We start from the raw sequence: 19,138 nt of genomic DNA on the forward strand, positions 1-19,138 counted from the left end.
GATGTTCTGCCCCAGGAGAGAGGAAGGGCTCACCACAGCCCTTCAGCACAGGCTGGAGCCTCAAAGTCATGAGCTGAACTCACATCATCACTCACCAGAGCCTAACATCAAAAGGATATATCGTGCAGGACTTCTTCCTTTCCCCACCCTAATCCCAGACTTCAAAGCCTGGACACAAGAGCATGGCACAGAGCTTCCACCCATCATCTCCCTGGAGTTGGATCAAAGTTCTCAGCTAAGGCCTGTTCCTTAACCCGAGGCCACAAGCACACTATGAACACTCCACAGCTCACCAGCAACCAGGATAGCAGGGATGCAGGAGCAGCAGGCTATCAGGATGATAGAAAGAGTCAACAGCAGATGACCCTTTTTGGATTTGTATGCACAGACAGGGAATTTGAGAGCTGCATTGTTTCACTAAGAAATAAACTTATCGTGTTTAGCTAAGCTTATAAATTTAAAAGTCTGCTGTCAAGTTAGGTTTTTTTTCCTAACAAGATGGACTGAAACAAAAGGTGCTTGGTATCCTCACTGGTGCATGGCTAACAAGAACAATGTCTTGCAGCCTATCTGCATGGGAGGTAGAAATAATTAGAATATTTAAGATGAGGAGGAGATGTCAGCTCTCATTTGAAAGGGCTTTTCCTTTTTGTTATTTTCAGGTAAGGAGAATTAGTTACCAAGAAGGGAAAAGGGCTTATGTCTTCTTTCCAGCCACATGAAAGGTTTCACCAAAAAGAGATGAAAAATCTTATGTGGTCATTCTCTTACAATCCCTGTTCAAAAAAGTCACAGTATCTACTTTTATGTCACAAATAGAGGATTTTTTCATGGCAAAATTACATGAACATTGTATAGGTCTTTGCAAAAGAACTGCATGAAGCAGCATCTTTGATTGGAGAATTTTCAGGGCAGAAAAAATAAACTCATCAGAAACTACAAAAAGCAGGGATGGCTCCTTTGCCCCCTTCACCAGCTCCCCTGTTGCCAGCAGGGATGAAGTGCGTTCTTCAGGTGATATTCAGTGTAAGACTGGCTCTACACTACTGTGCAGGTGATTTTTATCAGTGAAAAATTTGAGAAGTGAAAAACCTGAGAAATAAAATAGGTAAAAAATAGTGAAAAAATAGAAATAAAAATTCAGACTTTTGCACCAGCTTAAAAGTGTCTCATTTGTGAATGAAGCTGTTCTATCAAGCAATGTCTGGTTTCTTCCACATTTGTGCCAAAAGAGCTCACAGCAACCTACATTTTAGCCCTAACTGGTAAAAAAATCCTGTAAAAAGACTGTTTGGGCATGAATCCTCAAGGGACTCATCAGCCTCCTTTCAATTCAGGAACCTGATGTATTGCCTTGTTCTTTCTAGCCACACACATTCATTTCACAGGGGAAATTTAATTTCTGACCCTCTGTTTATAGTATTGAAGTGAAACAAGTGATGGTGCTGGAGAAAAAAAAATAAAGACGAAAAGAGTGGAGAGAACAGGACATAAAGTGGACATGAATAAAGACAACACATGCACATACAACCCAGGAGCACACTGGCTTGAAAGAAACTGCACCTAGGATTTCTGAATGAATAGTTAATTACACTGATGAGTCAGCTGGCCACCATTATTGCTAAAAAACCCGTTAAAATGTAGTTTTTGGAGTCTCTGACTTTTTAGCAGGGGAGATCTCAAGCATATTCCCAGGCAAATTATTCTGTTGATTCTTGGCAGTCATGCAGAAGGGACAACAGCATAAGAGTGATGGACTCCCAGTACCCTGAGACCAAATCTCCAAACAGGAAGAAGCCTGAAGGCACTGTGACATATCCTCGGGGCAGGGCTTGGGCAAAGTGAGTGGTATAACTCAGTTTTGGAGGAAAACATAATCAACATGCCTTGTTTTCTTCATTACCTCCCCAGGAGGGGTAAAAGGAAGGCTTTTACCACTTTTTGTGCACCATTTGTGAGACCATCTAACATGAGCTCATTCTGTTGCAGTGAAATGGATGAAGGATTGGAATTTGAACGAGTTTGAAGACAAAGCCCAGGGGAGTGTTGAAAGCCTTCCCATTTCTTCAGACACCTGAATGCATTTGGATGCCATTCTCTGCATGGTTAGTTCCTGTTGACTACCTGACCTGGGCTTGGCATCCCCACAGAAGTAAAAGCATCTTTGTTTTAAATTAATTTGTGTGGCTTTAGAGATACCTAAAGTGAAAATGTTCTAGCAAGGCAAAAGCAAAGGCATCTTAGTTTCAAAACTGAGAACAAGTAAAATAGAAAAGTACCAAAAGAAGAAAACAGCATTACCTCATACCTGAACTTAAAACTGTCCAAGTCACACTTTGGAGAACAGGATAGTTCAGTTGCCTTCTGCCCCTCGTGTATTAATAGTGAACTTTTTGCTGGCTTCTGTTCATCGTTTTTAGTTGGGCGTTTCCTTATTTTTGAGTTCTTTCCTAATTCAGGTACCTCCCTAATGCTGATCTGGGAATAACTACTCTTTTCATGTGCAAAGAAGATACTCAAAATAATTATTTTTCTATCCATTAATCCTTTTCCCTGAGGAATTAATGGAATTGCAGTCATCTAATTGCAACACTTTGCAAATCACCTATCACACAGCATTCTCTGCTGTGCCATGGCATCCTCTTTTGGTTGGAAAAATTTTCTTTCATGAACATTACGACACATTGATACAATAAAACAGGGTTTGAAACACAAACCTCCCCTCCACAGACCCACAATTAGTTTCAAAGGCCATCATGGCACAACACTAATCATTAATCACCTCAAACCTCAGCCTGTTCTTATCTCCCCAGAGGAGTTCACTGCCTCCAAACCTTAGAAACTGCTTCTTCATTGGATCAAGAATTGTACTTCACTAGGATTGATGTCTATAAAATCAGCTACAAATTCAAATTTTCCCAACAAGATCCATGGTGCATTGTAGCAGTTACTTCCAGGGGTGGACTGGAAGCACTATGAGCTACACCCAATATGAAGAAGAATCACAGTGAGTGGGATGATGGGAGCAGTTTCATTTTATACCAAATTTAACATCAGCTAAAAGCAAGTCTTTCTGTCTTCCCCATCCCTTCTTCCAGCCACGCATTCCTGTGTTTCCTTTACACAGTCATGTAAGCTGCAGGGTCCAAAAACATCAGTCCCCTAGACCAAGAGAAAATTAACCTACCAGAATAATATTTCCTGCAAAATGTTACTATTTGGATATAGTCCTGAAAAGAATTGTGGCTGCAGATGCAATTGATACTGGTGCCATCATGGGTAAAACAAACTCAATTAGGGGAAAATTAATTTAATGCATGGCTAATTAAAATAGGTTTGGATAGTGATAGACAAAGGCAAATTAAAATACCACCTTCCCCCATATCTTCTTTCCCAGACTCAATGTTACTCTCTCTACCATAAACTCTGCACCCTCTCCTGCAAGAAGGTCTTGTGGGTCTGTTTCTCACTTTTTTTTTCCTCACTCCTCGCTACCCATTCTGCTTCTCACAGCCAGGGCCTTGACATCTGTCCACAGTACAATACCAGAGACAAAAGAGTTTACTCTTAGCTGCAAAAGGCAGCGGTATTTTCAAGTATGGACAATTTGATCACAACTTTAAACCAAACCTCAAGCTGACAGGGAGAAGGACTGGGAGATCTCCAGCATAGAACTGCACTGTGTGGCCGTTACCAGTCACAACTCACATTTTAAGGAAAAAAAATCTAAAACCCATGTTCAATAGGATTTCTATCACAGGTACAGTACATACAGATGTTACAATCCAGGCTGGTATTGTGGCTTATTGGCATTTACCTGGGACATAGTGCTTTGCCACAGGTGAGTTGTACCATGGGAATCCTTGCCTAAGGTTGTGCTCTGGTGGTTTGTTGTTACCATTCACACACATGTACCTGAAGTGAAATCTGGGCTGCAGAAATTACCATCTTTAGGAAAACCTGTAAACTATAAAACAGTGCTGAGAGCCCTTTAGCTCCTTTTAGCACAGTCATTGCTTGGCTACAGATTATTTGCCCAGAGGAGTCTGTGGTTTGGCTCTTCCTCTTGCCTTGCTGGAGCCCTACACACCCAGCAGATATTCCCAGATAATCCAAAAAATGAGTCATCAAAACATCTCACACCACCTCATTTCTGAAGCCTCCAGTATTGGCAGTAAGGGACTCATAAAGTTTGAGCCCTCTGAGATAAATACCTCCAAGGATGACATCCTGGCTCCACTGAACCTGATGGCTGAGCTCCAAGTGACCTCACTGGGGACAGGATCTCACCTCAGACACTTGGCTTCATGTGATTCTTTCTGAAAATGGCATTTCCCTTTGAAAGGCTTTTTGTTTCAGAAAGATGAGCTCAGCTGGTCTCTATCTCTATGCCTTAGTGGATATTTGCAGCAATCCAACCTTACCACTGAGACCTTGGAGGTAAGGATGGTTTGTGCAAAAGGCCAAGGAAAGCAGGTCTCACCATACCTGCTGCTCATGCTAACACACTTTATTTGCTTCATTAGGCACACAGGAGTGTGTAACAAGACACATTTGTTATGTTTAAATCACTATCAAGTGGTGCTAATGGTCTTCACAGGGATTTAAGCCCCAGGTTGTGTGGAATGTGCACAATCTAATCAGTGTCACTGTAGAATCTAAAACAGTACAAGTCAATGTACAAGTCCTCTTTATCTCTGTGCTATCTCCCAATGGAGTGAATAATCAAGCACGGGGCTCTTACAGCAGCAAAACATCCCACAAGCTTCCCTGTAAAAAATGAGCATAAAGAGGTAGGTTTTATTAATCAGTAACGCTGTCTTTAGACCCACCAGAGGACTCCTTTGCCACAGCCTTCCATATAAAATCTCAACACAATTTCCTGCAAGTTACAGGTTCTCAGCATTCCTTGGCAGATGTAGCCCCTGGTATATTGCAGTGGCGCTTTCCCAACCCTCCTGCAAGGAATTTACAAAACCTCTACTGGGACTCCATGGAGGCTAAAAGCCACAGAAATTCTCTGTTTGTTTTCACTCTGCTGTAAACCAAAACAAGTCTTTCATGTGAAAATCAAGTATAAGGGAGCATTTCATACTTGGACTCTTCAAATATCCCTGGGAAGACAAGTCCTAATAGCCTGTGAAGGATAGATAAATTCTCTGAAAACTCAGGTTTCTTGATCAGTCTCATTTTTTTTCCTTCAGAATAATTGTTTTCCCTCTACCATTTTCCATTGATTTCTGCTCGCCCCTGTCGGCAAATTTCTTCTGTATACTCGGCTAACAAGAGTCTTTTTTTCCCTACCCAATTACAGTATAAACTTTCCCTTCAACCCTTCAATTCTCTCCTAAAACTTCTCCCATACACCAAGCTGACATAAAAACCAGGTTCTTTGCCTAAGTTGTATTTTAATATGAAAAAGTGACTCTCTACTGAGAGGACGGGATGTCAGCCACCCAGAATTACACTGATCCCAATTCCGTTAGTGGCAAACCCTCCGAGAATGAAGATAGTGTCCAGTTATTTGCACACAAAACACTGTAAAAACTAGCCATGCAATTCAGTGTCTTTTAACAGATAAATCCTGCTACCACTGAATGACAGAACTCTTGCTACATCTGATTCCAAGTAAACCACTCACATAACAAGTGGAAGAAAAACAAATAATTAAATTGCGAGCCTTCATTTTAACAAGCATGTAAATACACACTTAAGAGCATCCCATCTAATCCTGCATTGTTCTGCTCAAAACTGGGTTACAAGACTGTCCAGCTGCACAACTACCACGCACCACTGTGAAATATTGTACCTGTAATGCCAAAACCACCAATTCCTTTGGTTATTTTTCTATATTCTGCTTTTAATTCACATTTTAAGTAACAACAGCAGTTTACCCCAACCTTGCTAGTAACCCTAGATTTATTACCAGCTGTTTTCTTTTAGGTTTCCTTCCTTTCACAGCACCTTCGGTATCATCCCTTACAGGTGAATGGCAGCAGTTCTCTTAAATCAGGTCCTCTCCCCCCTCCACTTCATTCAAACCTCGCATATGCCACAGCATTTCCAGAGGTTAATTTACAAGCAGAAAAGCCTAGTCTACATGTTTACAGAATATAAAAACTGTAAAGAGTTTTTATTTTCAAAAACCCAACCCAACAAAAAACCACAAAAGACAAACAAACAAAAACAAACAAAAAAAAAGAAAAACAACAACAAAAACCCTGCAACTGGAATCCAAACCTCCTCTTAAATTTTTTTATTGTAACAAGCCTGTCTTCCATAACTTGCTCAGTTGGAGCCCTTTGAAAAATCAGTCATTGCAAGCTCATTCTGTAAAGACACAGGAGCAAAGTAAGACAAAAATGGGTTATGTGTCAAGTTTGGTTCAGCCTATTAGAAACTTTAAGCATGAAAATTTATTATGGCTGAAGACTGAACAGGACTATCCTGGCACCGACCTGTCTGCTACAAAATCCTCTAGGACAAATAATTGTGTGTTTGAGTATAAAATCAACAGTATTCAGATTTTATTTCCATGTATTGCACTTGCTCACCCTTTATAATTTCAGCAGCTATTGCTGTCAACTGTGTCATTTCCTCTTGGGCTGCATCTGCTTACACCAGTGGCAATGGTTACTCATCACACACAGGGCTTACAGATGTCATTGAAGTGTCCCTCCTCACCATTTATATTTCATGAGTCTCTTTTAATCTCAAAATAGAACTAGCAGCACAATTAGACTCATAATTAGTGTAAGACATTTCACTGGTTTAAGTGGGAGTTTGATAGGAAATTCTGCTCCTGTCTGTCTTCACAATTACTGATACCAAAATTCATACATGCTGAGACAGTTTTCTTCTCATATGCAGTTAGGTAGAAAACCCTGTGCCAAAAAGAAGGAAAAAAAACTGACTGGAGTATTGTATAGACACAAAAGTAAAGTAAAAATAAACCACAAAAATGCTATGCTGGAACCCAAACCTCCAAAAAGAGATTAGGCAAGTAAGGGGAAGAAACAATTTAGCAATTTACATTTTACAAGGCATTCTACCATGCTTATGGCATAAAAGAGTGAATTTATGGCAAAATTTCTATAATGTCAGTACAGAAAAGCACTTTTAGAATAAAAGCAGGCTAACACTGTTCCTTTAGCTTTTCTAATAACAAGGCCATTTTCAAATTTGGGTATGTACAAACCCATAACCACCTTCAATCTTTTCCTCACTACACAGTGAAGGGTCCACACAAAAATTTAATCATTAACCATGTCAGAGCAGTTCTAAGGGCTGTGGCAACACAGCTTCCGCTGTGTCATTTCTAGAGTGCTGCAGGACAGTCCTTCATTTCCTCAGACCATGAGTGTACCACTGAGGATCCAACCTCGAGCATTGTATTTCAGCACAGACTATTTCAAAACAGGTACATTTTATGTTGTTGTTGTGCCAATTTGGAAAGCAGCTGTTTTATGTTATTTACAGAACTGTACTGAAATATCTTCAACTATAGGGCTACAGAGGCCACCATTAAAAAAAAAAAAAAACACACACACAGAGGTGACAGTATCTCAATGTATGCTGTAGTATAATAGTGAAAATGAACTCAGGCTATTAAAAAAAATTTATTCTTTTCCATGGAAGATTGGTACTACAATCAATATAACCATTTCATCAGTCAAGTATGTCTGTTATAGGCAGGCACAACATTACAAAACAGGCAAATACAATGCCTGATTAAGCGAATACAGTCTGAATATCTATTCATCCACTATTTCTGAAAACAGAATTATCAAATATCCACCAGGGAAAAAGAACAACTATTTTAGTTTCTCTTTGGCATACTTATCAGGACAATGAATCAATTACAAAAGTCTTCTATTGCTGCCAGTGCTGTGAAGGAAAAAGGACTGAGTGGAAGGTTGTACATCAGAACTCACTTTCAGGGCTTGGGCAAACCGGTGACAAATGACAGTTCAGCTGCCAATGCTTCACGAGGCAGACAAGGATTACATTGTTTTACAATGCAGATTTGTTGAAGGTATCAAAAGAGTTACAGTAAATTTATGCACAGTACATACATATTACACACAGTTATATAAATACCCATGCTGTGGCTGGACTTGAGGAAATTGCTTTACCAACCTGAAAGCTCAGTATCAGACCTCCTAGCAGCCACTTAATACACATTGCACTTTGCATCCAGTAATATGGTCATTTCTGTACCTCTCTTAAAAATAGACTTAAAGAAGAAGTGAAGAATAATATCGAATCTTTCAATAAACTTTGTTTTCTTATTTACACTGTAATATTCCATTATACATAAAGACTGCGTAACGATACATTATCTTCATATAGCTTTTTGCAATACATACAGCTTGGAGCTATTAACATCTTGGTTTGGGAACACAGATACGACCTATAAGACTATTTAAAAACACTTTGAGCCTTAATTTTGCTCTAGTTTGTTTCACTGAAACCATTCTTTGAACAAAAAAAAAATATCCTCCTTATTGGAGAGGAAAAAAAAACAACTCGTTTAAATCACCTCTGGATTTCCTTAAACCACTGAGAAACTCAAAAAAATCATTTTCTGCATAATTATAAAGCCACTTCAAAGGTCTGTTACTTTTAAATTTAGAATATGAATGACAATTGTGATTGTACCTTTAAACTATGTTCTCTTAATTTTTGGTTATTTTTCAACACAAAAAAAATGAAAACTCAATCATTAATCATACTTTATCTTTGTACAACTGGGGAGAGTTCCTATTTTATTCATGGGACAAAATGAACATGTACACAGACCCCATTCACAGAGTGAGAACAAACTACAGCAGCACTTGTCTCAAGTTATGGTGCACATAGTTGCAATATGGAGTATAAAACAAAAGCAGAATTTTCAACATCTGTTAAAACACAAAAAAAAAAAAACTTATTGTACAAAAAGTCATTCACATTCTTTGCAACGAAGTGAAGAATCAGCTGCTTTCTGGACTCTCCAGCCTGCAAACTCCTCCTTCTATTGCCACGGACTGTCCTGCCACAGCTCCAGGAGGAAGTCTTGAAATATGAGTCTGTGGAAAAGTCAAGAGAATATTGTGGACTGAGAAAAGGCAAAATTATGCAGGAAAAAGTAAGCTTGTAAGTATTGAACAATTAAGCTTTTGTCTCAGTGAAGTCTGAGGACAAACTACAAAGCACCTTGAAAAGCAACTGAGATTATTTTCCTATTTTTTTTGCATTAATGTTTAACACATGAAGAGAAAGACTATGACAGATACATAGAAAAGGTAAATTGGATGAATCAATGCTCTGAAAGTAGAAAGAAATATCCAGTGAAGACAAAAAATAATTCTGCCATTTCATGGCTTATAGGTATATTTCTTAGGGAGATTCAGAAGTCTTTACTACTGCATACAGAAATACACCTTCGAGAAACCTCAGACAGAATTAACTATTTGACAAATCAGCACTCCAGAGCTTAAGGCAACTGCAATGATCAGGATGCAAGGAAGAAATTTCTCTGCATAAAATACCTACTCATCCATCTAAAAAACTCCAAAGACTTCCTCTTGCTAGCTACCAAGTCAGTCAACCCAAAGAACAATTGTGTTTCTGCCAGCAGGCATCTTTTCCACAAAAAGTTTTAAAAAGCCTTTGAGAAGGCTTGGAGTATTTCAGCCAGGAATTGGGTATGTATGTCTGTGTACACAAAATACCAGATTAAAACTGAACTGTAACTCAGTGACCCTAAAAATCTGTTAATGATCCTTTATATACTGGGGTATGTTTTAGTACTGATGGGCAAAAGCATCTGCTTATGAAAAAATACTCTGACTTACTGTTAAGAGTAATGATTTTCTATCCCCCTTTGCACGTGTTTTTACACTGTGAAAACTGGTCACGTTATATTAAATTTGGAACTACAAATGATTCCTACCGTGGTACAAAGCCCACAACATAACATTGCTGGTATTTAGTAATGACAGCTTCCTTTAAGTGCAACCCACACATACTTGTTTATACATAAATTACCCCATTTAAAATATTCAGTTGTTGCAAAATGTATAACTTGCAATGTGGCAACTGGTGGTCACAAAAAAAAGAGAAAAATTTGAATCAATCGAGCAGAAAGTGATTTAGAGACTCTAAATTCAGTTCATTACACTGAAGAAACATTTTGTGTCTCAGGCAGCTTCTTTTAATTCCCTTCCTGATAAGGGTATACCGGTGCCTGCACTTAGGTAGTCTTGTTTTCAGTTAAGTCATAGAGTAAGATTTCATTTAAAACATTCCAATGTTTTCATTTTATTGCTGAAACTTTGATCTCTGGCTTTCCTGCTTGATATTTGAACATGTTCCTACTTTCAGAACAATTGTGATTTACCACTCCAAGAAGAAAATAATCTCTAAAAATCTGTTAGTTTCCCCCAAAATCTAACTGACAATTTTTCTGTAGATGTCATTTCATAAATTACAAAAAAAAATTAAAAGGAAGAAAATCAAATGGAAGAAACATATTTTTTATTCTATGACTGACAAATCCATGATATTTTTCCAAGTCTGAAAATTTCTAAATGAAAAGGATGACAGTATAAAAGCAGCACTGATGGACACGGTAGCAAATTTGCTTCCCCAGAGGAAGAATGCTACTGGTTGTTCAGCAAGGTACTGCTGTCAGAGCAAACCATTAAGTTAATCCCATTAAATTTTTGAGCAAGGGAAGGAAAATGTACAAGAGGGGATAAGCACATAGTCACTATCTATTAATACATTAGCAAGTAGCTATGCTTATATAGCTACCCAAAACACATTTCCTTTAGAAAGGCTCATTTCCCACATCAGGAGGAAGACATTTCCCATACACAAGACCCCAAACACCAGCATCTGAAGCTTTCCATTTACAGAAACACTGAAACCACATATAACAAAACATTTCTTAAAGCCTTCACTAGCATCCTGTTTATTTGCATACTTTCTATGATGGAGTAAATACAGACCTGGTTCACACTGACTAGTATTTATTACTGTCACCACTGGCTGCCTTATGTAGAACAAAAATAAGACAGATCTAAGATGATAATGTTTAAGATGTTACTTAATAAATAATTTGAAAGGATAACATTGTCATGTCAAGAAAACTTCAGAAAACTGCCAAGTGAATTCTTACAATTATATCTCCCTTGTTCTTAACCATAAGAACAAACACCAGTAAATAAAAAGAAACATCAAAGAACACTGAATATTTTTAAATGAGCCACAGAACTTATTTGTAAAGTTTGTTACATTTTTATATCCCAACATAATATTTTACATTAAGTCGACATTGTATAGTCAATTAGATTTAGAGTCTAGAAACTTAAAAATAAAAAAAGCAAACAAAAATGAACAACACTGGAAAGGTTTTAATTTAACTCGCTTAGTCTGTCAGTTTTGCAAGTTGAATGAACCCACACCTGGAAGAAACTGTGCCTGGAATCAGAAAAAAAGAAAAAAACAAAACAAACAAACAAACAAACAAACAAAAAAAAAAAAAAAAAAAAAAAAAAAAAAAAAAAAAAAAACACAAAAGGAAAACAAGTAATTTTCCTGAATTAATCCTCCACTCAACTCCACAGAAGCCTCCCTTTGAGGATAGCATACTTCAAAGAATGTTAGATTAAGAATGATGGACTTATCTAGATCTTCAGTTTCATATATAGGCATTTTACACTCCCAAGATTATTCTGATTTGCTTTGCTTTCCCAGAGAAAAGGTTGGTGAGGGCCCAGTAGGAGATGAGGTACCAACATCTGAGACACCAGTCAGTCACCACAGATTTTTACTGCAGCTTAAAGGAGGAACCTCTTGCCCACAGTTCCACGGGAAAAAAGATAAATGCTGGAAGAAACATTTCATCTTTTGCTTCTTACCTCATTATAAAGCCCAAACAAGCTAACCAAACCTCAGATGCTGATTCTTGCTCCATGTTCCCGACATCCAAACACACAGTTTCCCTCTTCCCCTCCTAACCAAGCCAACAGCATGGAACTACTGAACTCCAACATAATAACTGCAATGTTATTCTCTCCCAGTGCTTTCTGATGCACACTGCAAAGCTCCGCACTACTTACAAAACTAATAGGTCTTTCTGCTCTGGAATATATGGAATGCATGGAATACAACTACTACAGGTACAGTGTATGGTTTCATCTTTTTGACTTACATTATTTCATGTTTTATAGACAAGGATTCTGAAACAACCTTGAGACCAAGGAAAATTAAAAAAGTTTTCTTTTAAAGAGCTGATCTCCTTCTATTCACATAAAAGTATCAGTTTGTCACAACAACTTGGAGAATTTTTCTTTCATTAAAAGCATAAATACAATGTAAAATGAATATATAATATTTAAGCCAAGAGACAGACAGTGCTGCATGAGAAAGCTGAAATCAATCAAATGTTGCCAAGAGGACAGAGTACAACTACCAGATGGCAGCACATTCAGTTCTTAAGCAAATCTAGGGAGTACTTCATGTGTTTAGCACTCTTATTACACACTCAGGATGTGCTTTAGACAGAATAATTTATAAAACTTTTTCCATTCATTACACTAAAGAGATGAAATATAATGACATACCAAGGACACCATATCCTCAAGGAAATTGCTTTCTACAACTCTGCACCCTAAAAAAAAAAGTACCACCAACCCACATATTCTTTACTGGGCACACACTTCCACCATCAGAACCATCTGACAACACATTCTGAATTTATTTTTTAAGCACCAAGTGCCCATTTTGCCAGCAACTCTGCTGCTCTGTCTCCTGGTAACCTCTCCTCCACCATGGTTTGTGTGTATACCTGTAGTATGGCAGAAGAAGGTGCCCCTCTAAATATTGGCAACTGCTGCTATTGGAAAATGTCATGTGCATCTTGTTTTGTGAAACCTTAATAAAGAAAAAAAATGGGGAAAAAAATAGAAAGAGAGGATCCAAAATATTGCCCTTGTTGGGAAACAGAAGAAAGATACAGTGAGGGGGTACTTCTGGTCTCACTGCACTGAAAAGAATTATTTTACATAGAGGCTGCTTAACAGTTTTCCAAGTTCAGATTCATTCTGTGGGTTAAGTATATTACTATAAACCATTTCTGTATCTAAGTAAATCACTCATATCTGTATCATGACAACCTAAAGACACATACCAACCAATCATCTAATCAGCTCAGCATCCCAGGGTTTTGTAGAGGTATTACAAAACCCTGTTATGAATCTTTAAATGTGATTTGTATCATTGTGAATTGCAGGTCCTAAGTCAGGTTATTGCATTTATATTTGCATACCCACACACATGGTCCCATCTTCCCCACTCCACTCTGTCAGCCAAATCCAAAGAGAGTTCCAGAAGTACTCACTTCATGCAAGAACTCAACCCAAAGTGAACTCATCTCAGAGCCAGCTGATTTCCATAAAGGTCTACAAGCCAAACATTTTACATGGTATCTTAGCACTGAAGGTTATTTCCAACAAATAGAAAAACCTTATTTTTATGAGAGAACTGGATGGTCCACTGTATGCACAGAATAGTTTTCAAATGAAAATTTCTGCCTGATTCCCCAGCTTCCAGACAGGAGTGAAGATTAAAGAAAGTAGAACAGTGACATATACTTTTCCTGCCTCATTAAGTTGAAAGACTGTCTCTGTAGTCTGAAATGAATGACTGAATTATTTGAATTCACATTTCTGCTCACTAAACAGGCTCAGTAAATCTTTCCACTAATTTTCAAATTAGAATTAGCATTCTTCCAAGATGTGTTTCTTCACCCAATGAGCACTGGAATACTGCCCTTTTCCTGACAAAGGGCTTTCACAGACCTTTCACTCACAAAGTCAAACACACAAGTTCATCCTCAGAAAACCAACAACAATCACTACAATTGGTGTTTGTCACATGTATCACTTCAAACAGAGAGGGAAGGACTTTCGCTAAATTTTACAGCGTCAGTAAAGGCGAATAAATCTGATGATGACAGCTTATATCTCCACAGGAAAAGTGAACTGGAGATGGTCTCCCTGCCCACCATATTTGCTCATACTGGTGAATGAAATTAACTGTCAAAGATAAAAGTTTCTGTTTGCACATTGCAACCACAACATTTGGTGTGGACAGCAGTTGCTGCTGATGGATGTTTTCAAACACAGCAATATGCAACACTCTCCACTACTACTGCACCACGTATTGCACAGCAATGTGAATTTGGTTCATTTGAGTTTATGTAGCTTTGCACTATTAAAACCTGCCATTACATAAAGCTTAACAGCTCATGGTAGAAGAACTGAATAGCTGCCAAAAAGAGATCTAAACTGGCAACTGAATTGGATTATATTCAGTATTGCAACTGGGCTTTTAAAATTTGCTAAGTCATCCAGCTGTTAGAAGAACTAAAACCTATGAGTCTGAACTACTACTCAAAAAAATTGAAACTTATAGTAATTACCATAGTTTTTAACATTTATAGAGATTATATTGCAGATTTATAAATAATAAGAAATACAGCAAGCTGATAAATTATTTCAAATACTTATACAAAATAAATTACCAAAACTGCATTTTGCTAGTGTTGAGACTGGATCCTGCACTGGAAAAAAAAGCACTTTGACTTCAAATACTATTGAAAACAAAGTGAGGAATTACTATCTTCAAGCAGAAACATCAACCACCAACAACTACTCTCAATCACCATGACAAGACACTTGTCACATCCAGGAAAAAGTAAGTATCCCAGCCACTTACACTTTCTGCATACAGAATACTGCAGCACATGTGTAAACAAATATTCTGCAGACCCTGAGATAAAAGGGTTCCAGTCTGACTATGCACAGATACACAACCATTAAATCAAAGAAAGGCTGCCTACCCACAGCCAGAACTTCCAAGAGATGCTGTTGGTTTATGAACTCACATTGCGGGAAGACGCTGCACTCTCATTTGAGATTGAAGAACTTATTTTCCTTTGAAGCATCCTCCATTGAGCAAGCAGACATGGAACAGGAAGACGCAAAGGTTTGTAACTAAGAAGAGTCAATTAACTTGTGCAACCTAACCATTATCACCCTTCCTTCCCAATCCTCAATTTTAATCTAAAATCACATAATGGGTGAATTAAAGGAATTATTTCTTAACATCCCAAATTACATGGCAGAAGGTCTGCAAGTCCTTTGTGCAAACTGACATTGAAATTGCTCTACTAAAAGTTATATGAACTGTTAAGACCTGAAATACTGAAGACTGTTCATGACAGTATGGACAGAGCCACAAGAAGAAACACCTTAGAATAAAGCTACTTCCCCAGTGGTGACAACAGAAATGCTTAAGTTCTCAGAACATAACTCAGCCAGTTCAGGAAAACAGGAAATGATAATTGAACCCTGCCAGAGTAACATTAAAGAAGTCAGAGCCACTCTAACAAGGCAACCTTCTTAGATGAGGCTATGATCAGTTGTTAGATCTATTATGGATCCATAAAAACCCCAAGCATCCAGAAGGTTGTTCTGAAGACCAACTAGCATTAGCATCTCAGAAAGAGAAGAAAATTTGGACTGGAAAAAGAAGTAATTGCTTATCAAAGATCTTAAATTCATATAAAGTAATTCATGGGTCAACAACACAATAACAACAACAAATCCTCCTCAGTTCATGCAGTTATTTAATCTCCCAGTCCTTCAATCTAAAAGTCAAACTTTGTGGATGCAGCAGTTACTGCTATAAAAGGAGCTGTGTGAGTACAGAGGGAATCCACAAACTAAATATTTTCTGCTTCTTTCTATGTATCCTCACAGCTGTGGCCAGACACTTCTGCTGCAGCCCAGAATATTCCAACAGCCTCACTAACAGAAAGAGTTGAGCATCAGCTAGTGTGACAATTCTGCCATCAAAGGTGATGAAACAAGAAGAGATCTTGGGAAGCCCATTCATATTCCATAGAACAGGGCTGATGTTGAAACAATCTGTCACAGTATTGTTTCAGGAAGGAGGTTTGGCTCCAGCAAGTCCTAAACCAGAGTGTATCTGCCTCTCAAGATCATGATAACTGAGACGCCCAAGCACCAGCCTGGGTTAGGTGCAGCACCAGGTGGTGTAGGTTAGCTCAGGAAGTATAGGAAAGAGCCGAAATGTTCACATGAAAAGCCTGTGTCCTTCTACATCCAATTTGTAACAACCTCTAGCACTAAGTAATTATGAAGCTGCTTGTTTTGAGAAGGATGACCACAAAAAAGAAAAGCACAGTTGAACCAGCTAAGATATACCTTGATTAGCTGTTTGTGACATAAAAATCTGAGGGAAGCCACTGAGATATCCACTGTGCAGGTGCTGGAGATGCCATTTCCAGAGCTATGAGTGGTGGAGGAGCTGAAATAATTGCAGCATCAAGAAAGAGCTGACAGGACGCACAACCAGAGGTGACTGTGTCAGCAATAAAGTGTGAATTTAGTTCATCTGGCAAGGCTATGCAGGATTTTTAAAGCAACATTCAACCAAACACTTTAATCCAACAGGAAATGGTGACTGTTCCAGGCAACTGTTTAAAAAAAGACTGGACGCATTTCCAGAAAGCATGCTTCAAATCAAACCATTGCTAGTGCACAGCTCTTGCAGGCTCAGCCATTTGGTATTGGTGTGCTAACATTCAGGCAGTCTGATCTGGAGGTGAGTGGCCTGCTGCAGAACCCAGTCTTGCCTAAACTGACAGCAAACAAACCCCTGGTACAAGGGTACTTCCAAATCAGAGTGTTTGGAGAGTTCACACTGTTGGAAGCCAGAAGCACAAGCAGGTCAGGGTGTATAAATCACTTCAAGTCTCTGATTCCATTTTTCCGTCCCACTCATCTTTTAAGGAGCTGCTGAAGGATAACTGGTTGTCTCCATGTCTTGAGCACACCAGTGTCCACAGGTGAGCTGCATCTACCTTGTGTTTGCCATGTAAGAAAGGCATCCTGTACCTCCACAGTTTATATCTGGGGTTCAGAACCACCATTTGCTAGGTTCTATTATGAACTGCATTAACCTCCCATGCCCAAAGAATCACACTAAGATAGTAAAGCAGACTCCTTTTCTCCTTAGTATGTACCCCTTTATATGATTCCAATATTAGTCTAGTTCATAACAACAGATACTTAAACATCCCTCACTTTTTAAGTCTTGCTTTTGTTTCATATTCATTAAATTGTTGATTAAATTGAACCAGTTCAAAATCAGCCACTGCGACAACCCCTCAGTTTAAGAGCAAAACTCAAGTCCTAGACTGAAATAAGACCTGAAGGTCTTTGCCACCCTAAAAAAACAGGAAAGCAAATGTTTCCTTACAAGCTGCTGCCTAATCATTTTGCTCTGGTCCTCATAAACAAGTGATATTTTATACTTTTATGAACTCTTATCCCATTACTCTTTCATAGCAAGCACTCAAAATTAACTGTAGCAAAACAGTCCTCTATTAAAGAACTGAGATTTTTTTTTCACTTGCAATACATTGTGTTCTATTTCAAGCCCAGTTTTCCATCTATAACTTAGTCTTATTGTAGCAGAACAAAATTCCAACTTTTATTACAGAAGACTTTTTTTGATCAATAGAAGTCAACAGCAAAAGCGTTCGTGGTTTTTCTCTGGAAAGCATTTGTAGCCACAGACTCAAAGAAGGAAGAAAGGGAGGGGGGGGATTAACTCTTCAGTGAAGGTCAAAAGCATAATTTAAAAGTGAACCAAGAAGAGCAGCTGTGTCTGTCAGCACAATCAGGATTACCAGCTGGAGAAATTTACCAGCAGTATGAAAACAATGCACACCAGATGTCAAATGTTGCAACTGCGAGTAGGAAAGCAACTCTGGGCATGGCACTGTCATGTTAATACTCATTACCAGACAGATTTCATATTTACCATTTATTTATTAATTAGATACTACCAGGAAGAAATAATAACATTTTGAACTTCACAGTGTAAGTCAGAGGCAGGTGTGCACTGTGGAAACATTTAACATCCTTTATTCTCAGCTATTCTTTCACTGCAAACACAAGACAACAATTTTAAAGCTAACTAGCAAATACTAGAACATCTGTGGCTGAAATTGTTTTAACTCCACTCAGTTAAATCTGAGCTTTTAACTTCAGTTTAGACTTCTTTTCAACTCAATCTGAAATAAAGATTAAGAAAAGAAGTAAAACCACACTCTCTTCCATGTATAGCTATCTGGAAAGAACTGTACTTAAGTTATTCAAACGTGAAGCAAATGCTTCACTTACTCCTCTACCAGCACTTCCTTCATCAGCTGCTTGTTACCTTTCTTGCCTTTCTGGGGCATTCTTGTCTTTTTTTCTCCTGCACATTTTATGGATTGAAGATGAACTCATCCATTCCAGCTCTTGAAACAGAGTATTACACCAGCTTTGCTATGTAAAATGCCTGTTGTTGATTTTCTTCTTTTGTATATTCTTGTATTACCTTGGTAACATCCCCCTTTGCATTAATGCCTACAGAAACCATGACTGCTTCTGCTTGCAGCTTCTCCCATGTTCATCCCTGCTCTCCAAACATCTCTCCTAAATGCTCCAGCTGCTGCACTACAGTACCCTCCTTTTTATCCCTTCCATATTCTTTACCTGAGAATGGATGGCTCATCCACTTGGTTAATCCCCACTCCTTGATGATGATTTGACAGGATTTTCCAGTTTTCATAGTTAAATTAAATTTTAATGTAATTTTTCTCTCATTAAAAATCAATTATAAGGCCCCAAGAAACTGAAAATATGGATGGTAATATTGGAATTATTTATCAGAGAGGCTATTCTAGGAACTTGTTTGAAGTTTGTTTTATATCTTCCTTGATGGTGCAGTTTCTTTAACCAAGGAAGACATGCTACAGAAAAATATGGTACCAGCATAAGTGAATCAAGATGAATAAATTTATTCAAACACAATTACTGTCAGCAGAGGGGAATGGACATGTGTTCATGGCACCTTATCCTGACATGGAACTTACGTTAGTATAGGGTTGTTAACTGCTGCGATTAAAAAAAAAAGAAATTACAAATGCCTAATCAAGTGACACATTTAACTGGTTATGCAATCATTACTTCTGTTCTCTTAAAGAAAGAAATCTCTTATATATTTC

At 38.2% G+C, this 19,138-nt stretch overlaps 1 protein-coding gene across 1 annotated transcript in view; it reads right to left on the bottom strand.

Moving 5' to 3' along the window:
* Positions 1-8,516: 8,516 nt before the first annotated feature.
* The window catches only part of TASP1 (taspase 1), a 77,154-nt gene continuing 66,532 nt past the window's right edge, over positions 8,517-19,138 (bottom strand). Inside the window, exon 14 of the mRNA XM_062490564.1 lies at positions 8,517-9,071. Coding sequence (XP_062346548.1) covers positions 8,976-9,071 — 96 coding nt within the window. The 3' untranslated portion in view covers positions 8,517-8,975. The remainder of the gene's footprint in view (positions 9,072-19,138) is intronic.

The sequence above is a fragment of the Cinclus cinclus genome, chromosome 3, assembly GCF_963662255.1.
Source record: "Cinclus cinclus chromosome 3, bCinCin1.1, whole genome shotgun sequence".
NCBI classification, from domain to species: domain Eukaryota; kingdom Metazoa; phylum Chordata; class Aves; order Passeriformes; family Cinclidae; genus Cinclus; species Cinclus cinclus.